This window comes from Cibotium barometz, chromosome 9, assembly GCF_041138505.1.
Source record: "Cibotium barometz isolate CiBa-2024 chromosome 9, ASM4113850v1, whole genome shotgun sequence".
Classification (NCBI taxonomy): domain Eukaryota; kingdom Viridiplantae; phylum Streptophyta; class Polypodiopsida; order Cyatheales; family Cibotiaceae; genus Cibotium; species Cibotium barometz.
The window spans coordinates 40,004,514-40,025,050 of NC_141054.1; the positions used below are offsets into that span (position 1 = coordinate 40,004,514).

Genomic DNA, 20,537 nt, shown 5'->3' on the forward strand with positions numbered 1-20,537 from the left:
GCGATTTGGGGCCAATCGGTGTCCGTGTACTATTTGCAGGAGCACTCTAGCTCCCCCTGTTTGTTTTCCTTTTCTAGGTCCTCAATGGTGTTGAAGTGTTTTATGTGCGAGTGTTTGTTTCACCGCCCTTTGCTATCTGAAGGCCGGTTTACACTACCATTGAGTATATCTATTCAACATCGTATATGTTTCATGTTAGTAATACATGATAGATTAGGTCATCTCTCTCTACTATGTATGAAGAAGCAATTTGTGCATGGGTTTAAGTCTCTAATTAGGTGCTAATCGCAATCAATCAAATCATAAACATGCTTCCACAAGCACCAACAAAAGACGGCCTACAGTTACTAACTATTTAGGACATTAGATTAGTATATGATTGAATAGTGGCTTTTTTATGTAACTAAAAACATTAGTCTTGCTGTGATTAAGGCATGAAGGCTTCAGCTATGTCACATAAGGGCTAAACCTCGCATAGCTATTTATAGGCTCATAAACTACCCCTACACACAGCCAACTGTTGTTGGCCAACAGAGGACAAGTATAATCTTCATTTAATGATGCTGATTTCTCCTAAATAATCGTTTAGAGCTTCTTAAATTGCTGCCAGATCAAGGATTAGCCATGACATTAACCATGTCCAGGTGTGTGCACGTGGCATCCCCTCCTACTAAACTTGATGATAGGATTCCATCCTTTGACCTTTGATTGGATGAATCATGACAATCATCATCTTTTGTCTGCAAACAGACTCCAAAACTTGTCATCTTTCCTCCTTGGCAACCTTGACCGAAAACCCTACCATTCCTCAAATTCCACTCCACGTCGGATGGTGAAAACTCTGGATCTACTCCACTTTGTCCTTGTCCCCTTGCCTGCAACCCCTACCTCTTAACACAACCGCTGTTTTTTTCCAACGCGTCCATTTCACATTCCATACTCCTGCCCACGTCCGCGTCCGTACACGTCCGTTTGGATATTCCGTACGGTGCCCTAAATGTTGGGTCTTTTGGGTTTTTGGTCCAAGCGTCCGGAGTGGCAATATGTGATCCAAGTAAAGGCCCTTGGGAAAGGGCAATTCACCTGTAAATGCAAGTATTGCCCTCATCAATGGGATGGAGGTCCGCTACGCATTCGGGCACACATTTTGGGCTTGGTTGCCCATGGTGTGGGGCCTTGCGCAAATGTATCAGAAGAGGTTAAAGATGTTTGCAGGAGGTTGCATGCAGACAGTCGTAGCGGTGTTCATGGCAGAGAGGCTTTTGTGGATGCTTTGGTGGATGATATGGGTGGAGATGTATCTCAGGGTGCAGGGTCCACGTCAATGGGCACACAGGGAAGTGCACAAGTTAGTGGTAGTGCAAATGTTGGGTCATCATGTAAGAAGAGAAAGATGTCTAAAGGGAAGGGGGAGTTGGCAAATGCATGGAATGTACAAGCAAGAAAGCAAGCAACCATTGCAGTGCGCAGATTCTTTTATGCAGAGGACATTCCCCATTGGAAAGTGAGGAGTTCTTACTTTTTGGAGATGGTGAAGGCAATTGGACATGCTGATCCTTCTTATGTACCTCCATCTTACCATTGCTTGCGCACCACTGAGTTAGTGGATGAGGTCAAATGCATTGATCATGAGATCATGGGTGTGCGCGAGAAATGGAAAAAATATGGATGCACCATTGTTTCTGATGGATGGTCAGACACTAGGTGCAGGCCTATCATAAATTTTCTTGCATGCTCCGTTCATGGCACTGTATTTTTGAAATCTGTGGACACATCTAGGGAGTTCAAGTCTGGGGAGTTTATCTTTCAGCATTTAAAGCAGATTATCATTGAGGTTGGCCCAGCAAATGTTGTGCAGGTATGCATGGATAATGCATCGAATTGCGTTCGGGCTGGGGAATTGGTTGAGCAGGAGTGGCCGACCATTTTCTACACTAGATGTGCATCCATTGCTTGGACCTCTTGTTTGAGGACATTGGCAAAATTTCTTGGGTTGCAAAAGTGCTAAACCAAGCAACTCAAGTTATCACATTTGTCACAAGGAAGTCCATAGTTATGGCATTGTTTAGAAAACTCAGCAAGAAGGACTTGGTGAAGCCTTCTGCAACTCGGTTTGCCTACTTTTTTATTATGCTGGTTACTCTCTTGGATGAGAGATGTATGCAGGGTGTGCGCAAGCTGATGATTGATGATAAATTTGTAAAAATGAAGGCATCAAAGACCCCTCAGGCAATTGAGGTGTCAGACATTGTGTTCTCTGCATCTTTTTGGCAAGAGGCAAGAACCATTGTCAAGATATGTGCTCCCATTTTGAAGATTCTCCCCTTGGCTGACAGGGAAGGAGCCACCATGGGCCTCATGTATGAGCTTATAGATCGTATGGTAGAGCAAGTGCAAAACATGCAAGGCATTGAGGCCAATAAGATAAAAGAGATCAAAGATCTATGCATTGGTAGATGCACATACCATTGCATGCTGTGGGCTATATCTTGCACCCTGTATGGAAAGGAAAAGAGCAAGATAGTGACTCAGAGGTGCATGATGGATGGATGACATTGTTGGAAAAATACACTAAGGGTGATTTGGCCTTGCAAGGAGATCTCATTGATGAGCTGGACAAGTATAAGCGAGAAAGCGGCACATTTGCTCGTCCCATTGCAAAAGATGAGAAAAGAATGCAAGAGGGTGTGAAATGGTGGGAGACATTTGGGGCTTGTACACCCAAATTACAAGCTCTTGCACTTAGGGTGCTTTCTCAAGGCACACGTGCCTCCCCATGTGAAAGAAATTGGAGCACATTTTCTCTCATTCATACTAAGAGAAGAAACATGCTTCTTCCTTCTCATACGGAGAAGCTTGTTTTCATACACACAAACTTGAGGCTCATCTCCAAGATCAAAGAAAGAGGCTATGAGAGAATGGAGATCACATTGGATATGCTTAACATAGAAAAAGATGAGGAGCGCTTGATTGCCTTGCAAGATTTGCAAGAGGCTATTGCAACGGACGATGAGGCTTTGGAGCCTCTTTCGATTGCTCCACCCTCTATAGATGGCCAGCCATCCTCTAGCCATGTTGGGACATCATGCTCAGTTGCTACCGAGGCTTATGAGTTTGATGGTGATGATGAGGAGAAGGAGGAGGAGTTTGCAGATGAGGATGAGGAGCCCATTGATCATGTTGAGGATGAGGGGAGCTTTGATGAGGCTTAAGCCTTAGGGTTACTTAGTATTCTTCCACTCTCTACTTATGTTTTGTTTTTCCTCACTGCCCAAGAGTCAGTCTACAGGTTTTGCGGCTTGCCCACTGTGCAGTGAGCACTCCATCATCCATCTTTTTGCTCGCTTCCACTCATGTTTTATTTAGTTTCTTGAGGCTTGGACCTCCTCATGTTTGTCCACATGGCACAGCCTACATGTGACAGGTTTTGGAATTTTCCCACTCCACACTACCTAGTCCCTACTTATGTAACATGTTACATGATACATCATTGATCATACATGTATGATGTAAACAAGTTACGATAATATAAAGTCTGGAGTCTGGACTCCGGAGTTTGGATTTTGGCTCTACATCATTTATGTTTTTTCTAATCCCAAAATCTTTGCAGTTTCAAGTTTCTTTGGTTTTTTGTGTAATATGTAGCATGTTTTTCCTTAAATTTAGGGTGCTGTATGGTATCCAATGTATGGAATTTCTTGGGGGTGTGAACTGTACTTTTTCCATACTTCCATACCCGTATGCGTTTGCCGTATGGAAAAACTATGGTGAGCAGGTTGATGCCTCTTTGTTTTGGAAGCGGTTTGGTTCATTGATTTGGTTGCTGCACACCAAATTGGACTTAAGCTTCCCGGTGGGGCTATTGAGCTCATTTCTGCAGACGCCTTTGAAGACTCATTGGGACGCAAGATTGCGGATCTTGTGGTTTCTGCAGCGTACGAAGGATCTTGGACTCTACAGTGATCCTAGAGGGGAACGACGGATGGAGTCAAACTCCACGGTTGGAGTGACTCTGATTGGGGAGGAGATCCAGACACGAGGAGATTTACATTAGGCTACAGTTTTACCCTCGGCTCAGTAGCTGTTTCATGGAGCAGCAAGAGGAAGGCGACTATTGCCTTGTCGTCTACAGAGGCAGAGTACTGGGCTGCTTGTGTAGGAGAAATGGGGGAGAGACAAAGCCGAAACTGAAACTGAAATGAGAGCAAGACTAGAAGGAGACACAAAGCATAGAGATACCTTGAGATGAGTGTAGACAAGACACAAGACTGATGCTTCTTATGATGTGACACCCACAATATATAGGTGTGTAGTACAAGAGATAGTAGCCACGTTGATATGTGGGACAAATAAGATGCCACATGGCAGACACACAAGACTCAAGACAAAAGTTTATACTAGCCTAGGAAAAGAGTACACCTACTGTGCACTTATTTCCAACACCCTCCTTAAGTGGACACTAGGAGGAAGACAAAAGACAAGACTGAAAGACAGACAAGACAAGACCAAGACTGAAAGACAAGATAGAAGACAAGATAGAAAAGATCCTGAGACACCCCTCCTCAAGTGATATCCTCATATGGGTCCACAAGGATAGAGACAAGAGTGGATCATAGACAGACAGAGAGAGAGGCAATCAGCCAGTAGAGTGGTCCCACAGAGAGAGAGACTGTCAGATAGACATGAGAGAGTCTGACAGATAGAAGATAAATGGCGACATAGACAGAAAATGCCAAGAGAATGTGGGTAGCTAATCCACAAAAGAGAGGCATATAGACTGATAGACAGAGTGTCAGAGACATGTGACTGTAAGATCACACAAGATAGACACAGAGACAGAGAGACTGACTGATTGTAGATAGACAGAGAGATGGACCTTGATAGATAATCCAACACCCTCCTCAAGGGCAATCCTCCTGCTAGAGTGGGTAATGCAGGGGTGCCTCTTGGATAGGGACAAAGATAAGTCCATGTAGACAAATAGACATGACATTACCCCATGATCTACATCATTGGTGATCAATGGTGGTAGATAGCATGAAAGCATAGACAAATATGAGAGAGATGGGAAGGTCTTACCATATTTGGCAGTGTCTAATCCCGTACATGAGAGACAGATAGATGAAGGGAAGGTCTTACCACTTGCTGAAATGCAAGGGCAGTGTCTAATCCCATGAAAACTGAAAATTAAATTTTTATATTTTGAGTTTTTTTCGAAAGTAGAAGACTGAAAATTACATCTAGATATCCTGATTTGATTACTCCAGCTTGAGCAGGTCTTCCCTCTTTCAAAACCATATCTTTGACAGTCTATCCAGAGGGGTAAACCATGAATGCTGAAAGTAATCATGAAGCATGAAGAACTTGCTAGTCGTGAAAGTAAGTGGGCATTAGGGCCAGGCTGAGGATTGTTAAACGAAGAGCATCCATACCTCGAAATTTGCAGAACCAGGAGCAGCCTGATAAACTAAAGATGAAGGGGCTGTCCCATGTGAGAAAACAACAGCATAACATGATCCAATGAGGATTCAGAACCGTAGCAAAGTGTCGAGCTGATTCTGACCATAGGTGAGGTATATCCATGGAGTTGTGCAGCCATGAAGTGAGTGGACAAGTTGCTGGAATTGAGGCAACAAAAATCTGAATGTATGCGGGCTGCTTCATGAAGAAAGGGAGCAGCAAATGAAGGCGATGACAGGCTGACTGAAATCGCCCTGAGGATGCCATGAGATGAGGCCCAAAACTGACGGCAAGCTGATGTAGAATGACGCAGAGCTGAAGCTTGAAAGCCACGAGCTAAAGATGAGCTGTCATGAGGAATTGCGCCACACTTTGAAGCTGAATATGAGCTGCCAGAACTGAAGATAGTTGTCGGGGTAAAGTAGAGTAACCACGAGCTAAGAAATGTTGAGGATGAGGTGAAGAGAGCTGAAGTAGAAGCAGAGAGCTGAGGCGAGTTGAAGCGGGTTGAAGTGAACTGAAGCTTGAGGCAAGGATGAGGGGAGCCAGGATAAACCTGGCTCTGATACCATGTAGGAGAAATGGGGGAGAGACAAAGCTGAAACTGAAACTGAAATGAGAGCAAGACTAGAAGGAGACACAAAGCATAGAGATACCTTGAGATGAGTGTAGACAAGACACAAGATTGATGCTTCTTATGATGTGACACCCACAATATATAGGTGTGTAGTACAAGAGATAGTAGCCACGCTGATATGTGGGACAAATAAGATGCCACATGGCAGACACACAAGACTCAAGACAAAAGTTTATACTAGACTAGGAAAAGAGTACACCTACTATGCACTTATTTCCAACAGCTTGTTGCGAGGTGGTGCGGTTGCAGAGGTTACTTGGTTTAGCAATCCATTTCAATACTTCAAACTTTAAAGAGATGAGTGAGAGAGATATGAGAACTGTACACCAGATTGGGTCCCGAATTACCCACTGAAGGGCCCCCTATCCCGATAACGAGATAGTATTTGCTTTATTACTTTAGCACAGCAGTTAGGGTTATCTGAGCAGGCCAAGATGGAGCAATTCATTCGTGGATTGGACTCCAACATTCGGTTCACAGTTCGTAACTTTGAACCAAGTACATATGACCGGGCTCTGACTCTCGCTCAGAATGAAGAAATGAAGCTCAACGGGAGCAAGCCCAAGCAGACATCTCAGTCCAGTACCAAACCCCAGCAGCATCTTCTAAAGATGCTAAGAAGGACAACAGTAATAGCTCCAGTTCAGGGAAAGGCAACGCATCTTCTAAAGATGCTAAGAAGGACAACAGTAATAGCTCCAGTTCAGGGGGTAAGAAGGATAAAGAACCTAAGAAAACCCCTGATGAAAAGGCTAAAGCAGGCATTACTGGAGGTTATCTTCCTCCAGAGGAGCAAAGGAAGTACCAGTCAGAAAATAGATGTTTTTTCTGTCATATTATAGGGCATGGTAAGAAGGATTGCCACAAATGGCAAGCGGCACAAGCTGCCAAAGCTCCTTCTGCCACAATTGCCACAGCCTCCCCAGCTCCTCCAGCCCCGCCTACTACCTCAAATGCAGTTCAACTTTTACCTTCCATGCATCCTATGCCATCCGTGGTATTTGATGCTAAGCAGGAGGGTGAGAGCGATGCTGCTCAGAAGAGCCTTATCCGAGCTTATGGCTCTGCCCAGGGCCGACAGTTTGTAGTCCTTTTCGATATGGGCAGTTCTGAAGACGCCATCTCTCCCCAGTTGGCTAATAAATTGAACTGCACTTTAGTCCCATATCATCTGGATGTGGACGGATTTACACCTGGTCTTCGCACCCACATTTCCCAGAAGGCACGGCAGTTTGCCTTTGAAGTTCAGAAGGCCTCATTCCAACGAGATTTCATCGTCTCCCCTCTGTTAGGGTGTGACATGATCTTAGGAATCCAGTGGTTTCGTTAGTATGAACCTATTCCCAATTGGGGGCAGGACACCTTTATCATCTCTAAAGGTTTTCCTGAGCCTGTCATGATTCGGGGGGATAGGAACATTCTTGGCGTTCCTATGATTTCTCACCTCCAGGCCCGACGAGCTATGTGCAAGGGAGCAGAAGGAGCATTAATTTATGCTCAGACAGCTTCTATCTCATCAATAACCGCTGTCTCATCATCTTCAGTCCCTCAGTTGGCAGATCTCCTTTCTCATTCAGACATTTTTAAGGATGATCTCCTACCCAGTATCCCACAGTTAGCAGAACCTCCTAGCAAGTTTCCCTCTTGTCTTTCCAAGACTTTCAAGGGCAAGCTAGAACAGCAGTCAGTTCTCAAACATTTGAAACATGTTCCTTATGGACACATTTTCACAGTCACCACAGACCACCAAGTACTTAAGTGGCTCTCGACGATGCCAAGTGCCCAATGGAGTGCTCAGCACACTAGACAGGGTCAGCTCTTCCACCAGGTTGGAGGAATGATCAAGTACATCCCTGGTCAACATAACCCAGTAGCAGATGTTCTTAGTAGAAAGACCAGCATCCCGACTAGTTAGGAGTCTACCATTCTCAACATTTCTGGAAAAGACTTAGAAGATCAGTATGTCGATTCCGCAGAGTTTGGTACTCAACCCAGTTTGGCCCTCAATTTTGAGCCTGGCCATCATTCGGTTCACAGAAAGGCATGTAAGTTTAGACGAGATATCCACTTCAAGGAAGGGGATTGGGTCTCTCAATGCATCATGAAACAAAGATTGAAACAAGTGGGCAAACATTGTCCCAAGCTTTCATTCCGTAGTTTTGGCCCTTTTCCAATAGTTAAGAAGATAAGTGATGTCTCAATGAAGTTAAAGTTGCCTGCCAGTTGGACAATGCATGATGTTTTCCATGTTTCTTGGCTAAAACCATATGTTGGTCCAGAAGTGTGTGATGTTTCAGATGAACAACAGCTAGACGTGGTAGACGAGGCAGAAGTTATTGAGCCTGAGCAGATCCTTCTTCATCGATGGAAGCATGGTTCCGGTCGACGGATTCGTCAGTTCTATACGAAGTTCCGAGATCGAAGCACCCACGAAGCCGTATGGCTCGACGAGGAGTTCTTTCAGGAGTACCCCCAGTTATTGGCGGACTACTTGGAAGCCATGAACCTACCGCCAAGCCAATCAGGAGGGAATGTCACATGCACTCTGCACTCAGTGCATGGTGACAAGATGGCTCATCATCAGAAGTGCATCAGTTGTACAGTTTTAGAACCCAATAGGATGATATTTGTCGTACGACGTGACCCCATTGTACATCCTCAGTCCAGGATAAGTCAAGCACGAGCTACGTAGGTCATTCCTCAGCCTTAGTGGGTCAGTCAGTCAGTCAAGTCCCTTAACCCACTTGGAGAGAATCATTCATGCATGTAGAGTCAGTAGAAGCCTTAGGGTTTGCATCAGAAAGCACTCTGCATCCTGCATAATATGCGTTCATATGTCTGTGCATCATTTAGAACATCCCCAAAGCCTTAGGGAATTTACTAGGATTTATCTGGTATTTTTTCCATATTTATTAGTATTTATTTATCATTATTTGCATTATTGGGCATTTATAAATATTAACTTTATTAAATGACCAACCTCCAGTTAGTATAAATAGGCTTGCCTAGAGCCTCTTTTCCTCATTCAGTCTTCATTGTGCTAAGAGCTCTCCTCCTCCTTGCTTTCAGCCCAAGACTAATCCAGCCCTAGTGCCCATAAGCTTTCTTCTCCAGCCCCTTGAGATCCATAGCTTCAGCCAGCCCTAGGTGCCTGCATTCAGCCCTGATTCAGCCTCAGTTCAGGCCCATATTCAGCATACCCTTCAGCTCAGTTCCACGCCAGAAATCAACAGTTTGCAGCCTGCGTTTTTGTCCAGCAGTACAGCAGTATGCGTTTCTGATCCAGCCGTACAGCAGCAGCCTGCAAGCCCCTGTTTCTCATGCGTTTCAGTCCACGGCACCTCTACACTTCGTTTCTGTCCACAGCAGTTTCCAGCCCTGAAGGTTCAGTCTACAGCAGTTTCCAGCCCTGAAACTGTTGTTTGCGTCAGTGTCCAGCCTTCTGTGCATCATCCACACATGCAGCAGTCATCTGGTGAAGGTAACACAGCATTCATAAGTGTTTTCAGCATTCTAACATAGTGTAGAACAGTCCACCTTCTTCTTCTCTCAACCTCAGGTGTGCAGCCCTTCCTCATGCCCTTGGGAAGAGTGCATAGGCTCGAGATCAAGTCATTGAGGTGTTTCTAGTGTACAAATCAGCCACTCTCCGATCCTCCGAGATCTTGCGTTTGGCTTATCTACAGTCCAAAGTCATTCTCTCTAAAGTAATAAAGCAAATACTATCTCGTTATCGGGATAGGGGGCCCTTCAGTGGGTAATTCGAGACCCAATCTGGTGTACAGTTCTCATATCTCTCTCACTCATCTCTTTAAAGTTTGAAGTATTGAAATGGATTGCTAAACTCACGAAACTCAGGATACAGAAGACGGTGTGAGCATTTGTGTGACAGGATCTTCCAATACAAAGACTTCCGCTGCATATCACATATGAGGCCTGAAAATCCTGTCCATCATTCTGTTAAATGTGGCAGGCGCATTTGTCAAACCAAAGGGCATAACCAAAAACTCATACAACCCAAACGTGGTTCGAAATGTTGTCTTATGCACATCCGCGAGTCTAATACGTATCTGATGATACCCGCTTTTCAAGTCAATGCGACTAAAGACTGTGGAGCCCTGTAAGCGGTCCAAGATGTCATCGATCCTCGGAATGGGGAATCGATTCTTGATGGTATTCTTGTTCAGCGCCCTGTAGTCAATACACATGTGCCAAGAACCATCCTTCTTTTGCACTAAGAGTACAGGTGAGCAAAAGGGTGATGAGCTAGGCTGTATCAACCCTTTATTCAACAGCTCCTGTACCTGACTCATAATTTCTTCTTGTTGAGCTGCACTAACACAGTACGGCGGTCTATTTGGTGGAGTACTACCCGGAATTAGATCAATGGCATGATCTTCTGGCCTCTCCGGAGGAAGTTCTCCTGGCAATGACTCGGAAAAACAATCTTGGAACCCACATAAGAAATCAGTCCTGTCCTTATCTAACATAGACAAATTAGACTTAGACTCATCATCTTTTGCATCCTTTACATAAATCAAGTACGCGGGAAGATGCTTTTTCATTACTGATGAAATTGTCGAAGCTGATACAATAGGAACAGATTCCCCTTTAAGTTTTACATCCAAAACATGTTCTTTCCCTCTATGAGTCAGGGTGATCTTCCTATTATATGTATCCACCACCGCATGTACTCTGTGGCACCATGGCATTCCCAACAATACATCACAGCCATCAAGTGGCATGATGAAAAACTCTTTGCTGTGAAACCAAAGTGCGGTAGACTAGCAGTCACCCTTCCACTTGTAGTCCAGATATAAAAACAAATTTGATTGGAGCTAGAGTGCCCCAAATCTGAAATAAAACCGACACCTGTTGGCCCCAAAGCTTGGCGCCCCTTCCGGTATTTCTTTATTCAAATTCAAAAAGATGTAAAGCTGAATACAACAAAACCAGCCAGGAGTATACACCTGTATGTCCAATCTGGCAGCCCACAATACCTCTTAGCACAGAGGATTCACACACAGATCTGTGTCCCACAAAAGCAACACTCTGTGTTCCCCTCTGATCAACCAAGACCATTCAGCAGGACAGCCTTGAGCACACATCTGGCATATCTCATGTACATGGTTCCACAACTCAGCACAAACATACATCCACTGCCCAATCTCTGTTTCCACCCTTTCAATCTGCCATACCCCTCCTCTCACAAGGGGCCAGATAGTACGACTCTGCAACAGACATAAGCCAATGGAAAGAAAGATAGAAGGACAAGTTCAGAGCTTACCAAATCAGCTCGTGGTTCTGCACTTGCGAAGCCAATCGTACCAATCTGTACTTGCCTTCTTGCAACCACTTGTCTGATGTACCAGATAACTCTGGGAAAGCTTAGCCTGCAGCTGGAGATGCACTGTTCCCTATTGTTCAAGTCTGAACAGATCTGCAACCAGCTGTACCTGCCCGTACAAGTCAGTAGAACACTATTGTACCTGTCCGTACAGTTTCCACAGGTGCCTGTACTGTACTGGTCAGTACCCAACAGCAGCCGCCTGCTGACTGTATCTGTCAACGCAACCTGCACTTGTTCTGTCCAGCGCCGCCTGCACCTGTCCTGTCCGTACGACTGTACCAGCAGTCCACGTGGCAACTGTACCTGCCTGCGCTGCCTGAAACTGCAACTACAGTCGCCTGCAACAGCCAGCAACAGAGATAACAGCCGCCTGACCTACAGCAGACGTACACAGTACCTGCTGTCCGTACAGAGCTGTACGGCCTAGCTGTACGGCTTGTTTTGCTCAGAAAACTCCAGCAAAAACAGCAGCCACACCCTATGCAACAGTCGACTTGGCTTCCCCTCTTCTCCACGCTTGAGAACTTGCACGTTTTTCAAAAAGCTGAGATGAGACTCCAAAAGTGGAGTTAACCCCTCTCCAAAATTATCCTAGGGCCCCAACTTTAATAAATATTAAAGTTCCCTAGGGGCCACTTAGGCCTAAGGGCAACCCATAGATAAAACATTAAAATATTAATGTTCTAGTTTCCCCTTTCACACCTGGAGATGTCCACACATCATTCTCTCTATCCGGGCACCCCAAATGTGAATCTTTTAATATTTTTGCTCAGCAACCACCATGCCCACACTTGTGCTGTTCCATTTTCACAAGATCATGACACATGTGCACACTTGCAAAGTTACAACTGTGCACTGTGCACTGTGTGCCTTCCCTTTGAGGCTCTGAGCCCTCTTCAAAGTTCATACTTCAAAGTTCAAGAGTCAAGTTTATTCAAACGTGAATTTTGTGCCCAATGGGCACACAGGGAAGTGCACAAGTTAGTGGTAGTGCAAATGTTGGGTCATCATGTAAGAAGAGAAAGATGTCTAAAGGGAAGGGGGAGTTGGCAAATGCATGGAATGTACAAGCAAGAAAGCAAGCAACCATTGCAGTGCGCAGATTCTTTTATGCAGAGGACATTCCCCATTGGAAAGTGAGGAGTTCTTACTTTTTGGAGATGGTGAAGGCAATTGGACATGCTGGTCCTTCTTATGTGCCTCCATCTTACCATTGATTGCGCACCACTGAGTTAGTGGATGAGGTCAAATGCATTGATCATGAGATCATGGGTGTGTGCGAGAAATGGAAAAAATATGGATGCACCATTGTTTCTGATGGATGGTCAGACACTAGGCGCAGGCCTATCATAAATTTTCTTGCATGCTCCATTCATGGCACTGTATTTTTGAAATTTGTGGACACATCTGGGGAGTTCAAGTCTGGGGAGTTTATTTTTCAACATTTAAAGCAGATTATCATTGAGGTTGGCCCAGCAAACGTTGTGCAGGTATACATGGATAATGCATCGAATTGTGCAGGAGTGGCCGACCATTTTCTACACTAGATGTGCATGCCATTGCTTGGACCTCTTGTTTGAGGACATTGGCAAAATTTCTTGGGTTGCAAAAGTGCTAAACCAAGCAACTCAAGTTATCACATTTGTCACAAGGAAGTCCACAGTGTTGGCATTGTTTAGAAAACTCAGCAAGAAGGACTTGGTGAAGCCTTCTGCAACTCGGTTTGCCTACTGTTTTATTATGCTGGTTACTCTCTTGGATGAGAGATGTATGCAGGGTGTGCGCAAGCTGATGATTGATGATAAATTTGTAAAAATGAAGGCATCAAAGACCCCTCAGGCAATTGAGGTGTCAGACATTGTGTTCTCTGCATCTTTTTGGCAAGAGGCAAGAACCATTGTCAAGATATGTGCTCCCATTTTGAAGATTCTCCGCTTGGCTGACAGGGAAGAAGCCACCATGGGCCTCATGTATGAGCTTATAGATCGTATGGTAGAGGAAGTGCAAAACATGCAAGCCATTGAGGCCAATAAGATAAAAGAGATCAAAGATCTATGCATTGGTAGATGGGGAATGATGCACACACCATTGCATGCTATGGGCTATATCTTGCACCCTGTATGGAAAGGAAAAGAGCAAAATAGTGACTCAAAGGTGCATGATGGATGGATGACATTGTTGGAAAAATACACTAAGGGTGATTTGGCGGCGCATTTGCTCGTCCCATTGCAAAAGATGAGAAAAGAATGCAAGAGGGTGTGAAATGGTGGGAGACATTTGGGGCTTGTACACCCAAATTACAAGCTCTTGCACTTAGGGTGCTTTCTCAAGGCACATGTGCCTCCCCATGTGAAAGAAATTGGAGCACATTTTCTCTCATTCATACTAAGAGAAGAAACAGGCTTCTTCCTTCTCATACGGAGAAGCTTGTTTTCATACACACAAACTTGAGGCTCATCTCCAAGATCAAAGAAAGAGACTATGAGAGAATGGAGATCACATTGGATATGCTTAACAAAGAAAAAGATGAGGAGCGCTTGATTGCCTTGCAAGATTTGCAAGAGGCTATTGCAGAGGACGATGAGGCTTTGGAGCCTCTTTCGATTGCTCCACCCTCTATAGATGGCCAGCCATCCTCTAGCCATGTTGGGACATCATGCTCAGTTGCTACCGAGGCTTATGAGTTTGATGATGAGGAGGAGGAGGAGGAGGAGGAGTTGTTTGCAGATGAGGATGAGGAGCCCATTGATCATGCTGAGGATGAGGGGAGCTTTGATGAGGCTTAAGCCTTAGGGTTACTTAGTATTCTTCCACTCTCTACTTATGTTTTGTTTTTCCTCACTGCTCAAGAGTCAGTCTACAGGTTTTGCGGCTTGCCCACTGTGCAGTGAGCACTCCATCATCCATCTTTTTGCTCGCTTCCACTCATGTTTTATTTAGTTTCTTAAGGCTTGGACCTCCTCATGTTTGTCCACATGGCACAGCCTACATGTGACAGGTTTTGGAATTTTCCCACTCCACACTACCTAGTCCCTACTTATGTAACATGTTACATGATACATCATTGATCACACATGTATGATGTAAACAAGTTACGATAATATAAAGTCCGGACTCCGGAGTTTGGATTTTGGCTCTACATCATTTATGTTTTTTCTAATCCCAAAATCTTTGCAGTTTCAAGTTTCTTTGGTTTTTTGTGTAATATGTAGCATGTTTTTCCTTAAATTTAGGGTGCCGTATGGTATCCAATGTATGGAATTTCTTGGGGGTGTGAACCGTACTTTTTCCATACTTCCATACCCGTATGCGTTTGCCGTATGGAAAAACTATGAACACAACAACGGTATTCTTTCCGAGGATCATAATGCATTTGCTCCACCCTTGGAACTATTCCGGAGAGCCTCTAGTATACCCCTCTGAACGTACGACTCTCAAGGCTTCTTTCATGTGGTTTTGCCTGCTGCTGACCAGTCCCATGACTGCTACCCTAGCTGTGTTTCTTACAATGGATCTGTGCACCTTCCCAGGACTTCTAGTGCGTAGCTTAGCTGAACCTGATGCTTTGATACCAATGTCACATGCAGAAGCCTCAACTTACTTGATCCAGTCCTAAGCCTACTTATTAGGAAGCTAATGCAATGATTAGGCAGAGATAGAAGAGGGAGATGAACTGCACATTCGGTGTATTGCTATGATACAAAAGATGTCTTTGAATGTACAACTAATGTGGCCTTTGGCCTTCCAAAATGGTAAACTAAGACCCTATATGGACTGACTATTGACTTGCCCCAACTGGGGATCAGATGAATGAGGACTTAACCTAGCTTAGCTATTTATAGGTTCTAAACTGCCCCTACACACAGCCGACTGTTGTCGGCCAGCAGAGGACAATCTGCATTTAATGATGCTGACTTTCCCTGAACGATTGTTCAGGACCTGGCCAACCAGCCCTTTGACCACGTGGAGCTTCTTCTTTGCCTGTCGAAGCCTGAACTACCCTAAAATTTCTGCCAAATCAAAGGATTAGCCATGTCCACATGTGTGCACATGACAGCAGGGGTAAAAGTCCCGAAAATCCCATATTTGGCCTAGAAACATCCTAAAACCCTATAAATGTATGAAACATGCGAAAATGGCCTATCTTTGCAGTTTTACTATCATGAAAATCCTACATTTTGCAGTGTGAAACGTGATTTCTACTTTTTAAGAGAACTTGAATAAAGTTACAATCAGAGGGTTTAAAGCCCAAACTTTAAAGTTACAATCAGAGGGTTTAAAGCCCAAACTTTACTGACAGTGGTAAGTTGTTGTTTTGCAACCCCCTTTTATTTTTAAAAGAATTGGCAGTTGAAAGAAATGGCTATGAAACATACAAAACATTTTCAGAATGTTTCATACTTTTCATAAGGTATGAAGCGTGTTTCCTTGCAACTATGGCACACATACATTATTTTGTGTGCCCAAACCTTGCCATGCACCATGCATAACAATTGAAGGTTGAACATCAAAAATCCTCACCTTCAACCATTTGTCTTCAATGCTAAAATGATTCTTTTGTGCACAAGGCAAATCCAGATGATGTATCGATGCAGCAGTACAAAGTTGCAATGAAAATAAGTGAAAAAACATACCCCACTTTCACGCCAAGAGCAAGAGCAGCACGGTGCCGAGGCTTCGGATTACACCGGACATAATAACGAATGCCATTACGCAGAACCCCATACTCTGCACCCACTGGATCTTCAGAGAGGGTGTCCTGCAGTTGCACCTGGAGCAACTTGAGAGATTTGAAACCTGCTGCCGGCTGGGGCGGTAAGAGTTCCATAAGGCTTTCCCTGGACAGGAAAACCTTTGATCAAAAATGAGCTCCTGATTTAGTTGCTGCAACGCTATACCAATGGGAACTACATGAAACACCCACTATGCAGCAGAGCTCGAAATTAACTGCTGTTGGACTGATCAAACCCTAACCTTGCAGGAACCTTACCAGACAGATTATTCTTGTTTAGGAAGATACCCTCTTGTTTATAGAGATTAACTCTTGCTTAGAGATAAGTTCTTGTTTTCTTGCTTCAACCCTGAGCTTAGGGATGCCTGAACCCCGCCAAAAGAATATAACTCTCCCTGGCTATGCAAAGAATCGCCATAAAACCTGATTTTGATGCCAGAAAAAAGGTGAAGTCTAGAAAGCCAGAATTTGATTCTGGACTCTGCAATTTAGTCCAAAATCCTACTGATAAACCCACGGAAAACGGCTACTCTGAAATTGGCGGTCTCAGATTAGGGTTTCGAAACCTCTTTCCTTTTCTGGCAAACCTTTCAAGGTTGTAGCCATGGCTTCGTGCTGTTAGCGACGGTTTGCTGATTCCCTGACCCGGAATTGTTTTCCGCTACAATGGCGACCAAAAGTCTGCTGCAGCTTCTTGTGAGAGAGAAAGCTGCACTTAACCACCCTTCCCAGAAGTTAAAACCCTGCCCCTGATTTGGTTCAATATTTTAACCTATTTTACTCACTATCTTTTTGACCCTTTTCACCTTTTTCCATTTCACTCTTGTACTCCCACTCTCCCATAGCGTTCACATGCCATGTCGATGGAGCGTTGTATTGTGCCTTCACATGCGATGTCGATGGTGCCAAAAGAACATCTCGTAGAGCGAGGAGAAATGGCGTCGATTGGAAGACCTTCTTACAGCATTCTTATGTAGCATAGGCTCAACTATATCGTCAGGTGGACACTACAAGTAAAAGTCCTCACAAAGAGGTGGGCTTAAAAGCCTTGCTCGATATCTCCTACGGTTGTTTTACATTTTCATCTTATATGCAGATTCCTCAAACTAATATCTTATGTTAGCTAATCAGTTGCTACTTAGCGTGGTCGACTAATTAATACTAAGGTTAGAACCTACCACCCTTCTACTATGCGTTCAGCTCTACCTACGAATTGCCCCTACCCTTGGCTCTAGTTGCACCCATGCCCTCTCATTACCCCTATCATGTGTCTTTCCTCACCTCTTACAACACCCATGCTCTCCTACCACGTCGTGCAATGCGCCTCTTGCTCCTCTACACCCTAAACCCTAAACCTCCCAACCTTCTACATCTAAGAGACATAGGCCTCCCTCTATTGCGCGCGCGCGCGCGCGTGTGTGTGTGTGTGTGTGTGTGTGTGTGTGTGTGTGTGTGTGTGTGTGTGTGTGTGAGAGAGAGAGAGAGAGAGAGAGAGAACAAGAGAGCGATCTACCTGCACCTCCAAAAAAAGAAGACGATGCTCCTCTACACCTCCTATGGCTCACCTCCCACCCTTCTATACGAGAGAGAGGGAGAGAGAGAGAGAGAGAGAGAGAGAGAGAGAGAGAGAGAGAACTATATATTTGCTTTTTACACCCCTTCTACAACTTAGAGAGAAAGAGAATATAGGGCTCTCTATTTTGTATAAGAGTGAATCAAAACAAAGAAGACGAGCCCCCTTAGGGCTCCGTGCATGTACACACAGGTGGGCTAGAGAGAGAGAGAGTAACAAGAGAAATGTGTCGTTTGTAGCCACAAACTATTAATTCCATAATTGGAAGATTGAAGAAGATTTTTTCCTTTAAAAGCACAAAAATTAGCAATCGGATTCTTTCTCTTTGAATATTTTATGAAATTAAGTAAATCATAAAAAGCAACGTTTTGGTGCCTTATTGCATATACTTCTCTATATTTTTGCCGAATTGAAGGTTCTATGCATGCTTTCAGTAGAGTATCTAGGGTGGGTGTGTGAATCTTTCAACTACAATCGATGGTTGTGTTTCTATTCTTCAATTTGGATTTTTCCCTTTGTTTTGTGCTTCATTCGATTCTTTTTCACTTCCACTTGTTATGTGCTTCATTCTATTATTGCCAATATTGGCCTATTAATATAGTGTTTAGGGCTTTGATACATTAATTAGGGGCTTGGGGCATATTTATCTATCCTATTTGCCCACATACCTTTAAGAGTTCAATTACACTAATGGGCCATGTTAATTAGGATGTCGGGCTTTGATCATTCTCAATTTGGGTAGTTAATAATATTGATAAAGGACAAACATTATTTGCACAAAATAGAATCCCCCCCCTCAAACCCTACCTGCCTCTTGCTCTTTTATGTTCCCTCTACTTACCTTTTCAAATCAGTTTCCTTGTGAAAATTTTTGGTCCCCCCCCCAAGCCCTACCATAGCTATCCAAAACAAGCTTTTTTGGCCATTATAACCAAAATCATACCCCATAATCTCCTACCAAGCTTCCACCTATGTGTTTTTTTGCTTCCATAGTAGCCTAAATCATTTTTTTCTTCCTTTCATCCTCCTTCCTAGTTTTTCATCCTTGATTTCTTCTTCAATATTTATGTTTTTAGATTTTCAAGCTTTCATAGGCTTCTTCCTACTATAGGTTTTCTCCTCCTTGCTTCCTCCTTCCCAAGACTCCATAGCCTAACTCATTAGGTGCTCCTTGCTTGTTTTAAAGTTCTACAGACATCCAAAGACTTCACCTAAGGTTTCTCCTCCTTGCTTCCTTCTCCCAAATTCCCCACATCTTAACTCAGATGGTGCTTCTTGTTTTCCCCTCCCGTTTCTATGTTTTCAAGTATTGCAACATCGATAGCCTTCTCCTAAGGTTTCTTGCTCTTGCTTCCTTCTCCCAAATCTCCTAGATCCTAGCTCACAAGGTTCTCCTTCCTTTCTACTTTCATGGAGGTGATTAATGCAAACAAGGGTTAGATCTCATTAGATGTTTAAAAGTGATTACCCATCATGGGTGTTATTAAGGTAATGGGAGCAAGCTTCAATACATAATCTCAAAAAAAATTATTACTTATTGGTTTGATAAATTCAAGATTTGTTTTGTTGATGATGATATCAATAGTTTCTAAAATGTCCCTTGAAGGTTGAGAGTGTTTTAGAGAAGTCAGACATGTAAAAATACAAATGTGATCTTTGTAGGTAGGTGTGAAATCCAGGCCACTATAATCCTTTCTTTCACTTATTCGTTATTATTAGGTTGTCATTGAGAGGAAGAAGTTCTTCTTCTTTGCATGATAGAAAAGCTAAGGGAAGATTTTCTATCAACATTGTCAATAAATAGCTTAAACCTTAAATAATTTGCAGTAGATAATAGATTAAATTATGCATGAGAGGTTCTAATTTTTCTTTCATTTTATACGTGTGCTTATATAACTTTGGCCTTTCTTGTGTGGAGAATATGCTTGCATTGATGCCTTTATTAGCCATAAAAGTGACAAGCGGATTTGGAACTTTGACTTGGCATACTGCATCATTCATATTGTCAAGAACGTAGTTGAGAACAATATTAATAGGTTGTTCAAAGCAAGAGTTGATTTTAAACTTCTTGTACTCAAGTCCATGTAAAAGGGAAGAAAGGTTAAAACCTTGAACTTATAAATCATTCTTAATTTTTATATTTTCATCCTTTGTGCAATTTATTTTCTTATTTAATTTATACTTTCTCTAATCTACTTACTTATGTTTACTGTAACTACCATGATTGTGATTCACCGCTTTTTCAATGGTCTATAATTTTATCATGATGAAATATCCATCAAATCTCTAAATTGTCTCAATCATTCCTAAATTAGCTCATGCTATTCTTGATTCTCTCATACATCCATGTGACACCCCATGTATCCAATGACATCACCTACTTTGCATCATTGCTTACTTGGAAACTCTGAACTTTTTCACCTTTATTACATTGATCACTTCTCACCAAATAAGCTTAGAGTAAATCACCCATTCACATGATACAATTACTTTGCCTCTCTCCACTCATCAACCCGAGGAGAACACATATGTTTCTCCTTAAATACACAAATGCCACATACACAACAATGTAAGTGAACTCTTGTTACTAACCAAACCTAGAAATCCAATAGTTTGGGGATGCATGCACTTTGACATATCATCTCCTAGCCCCTGCATCACCACCACCCCTCGGTGTGATCGGGTGAGCTAAGGGTTAAAAGCAACTACATGTGCAACCATGAGCAAAATACCGTAAGCACATGTTGCACTCCAAGGTAGGTCATGCACAAGTATACTTCTTGGG

General features: G+C 43.4%; 1 protein-coding gene and 1 pseudogene across 9 annotated transcripts in view; one reads left to right on the forward strand and one right to left on the reverse strand.

Moving 5' to 3' along the window:
* Nucleotides 1-16,978, reverse strand: part of LOC147635574 (zinc protease PQQL-like) — a 64,776-nt gene extending 47,798 nt beyond the window's left edge. For 5 of the 9 annotated variants that reach the window (XR_015266673.1, XR_015266672.1, XR_015266674.1 and 2 more), the window contains exons 1-2: nt 16,438-16,978; nt 16,082-16,285 (exon numbers count right to left, since the gene is read on the reverse strand). Coding sequence is in view for 2 of the 9 variants with exons in the window: in XM_086802924.1 (XP_086659050.1) it covers nt 16,082-16,275 (194 nt within the window). In the remaining 7 variants the exon portion in view is untranslated. The remainder of the gene's footprint in view (nt 1-16,081; nt 16,286-16,437) is intronic. The other 4 variants (XR_015266675.1, XR_015266677.1, XM_086802925.1 and 1 more) reach the window with 2 other exon arrangements.
* On the forward strand, nt 883-14,349 carry LOC147635575 (uncharacterized; annotated as a pseudogene).
* Nucleotides 16,979-20,537: the final 3,559 nt, after the last annotated feature.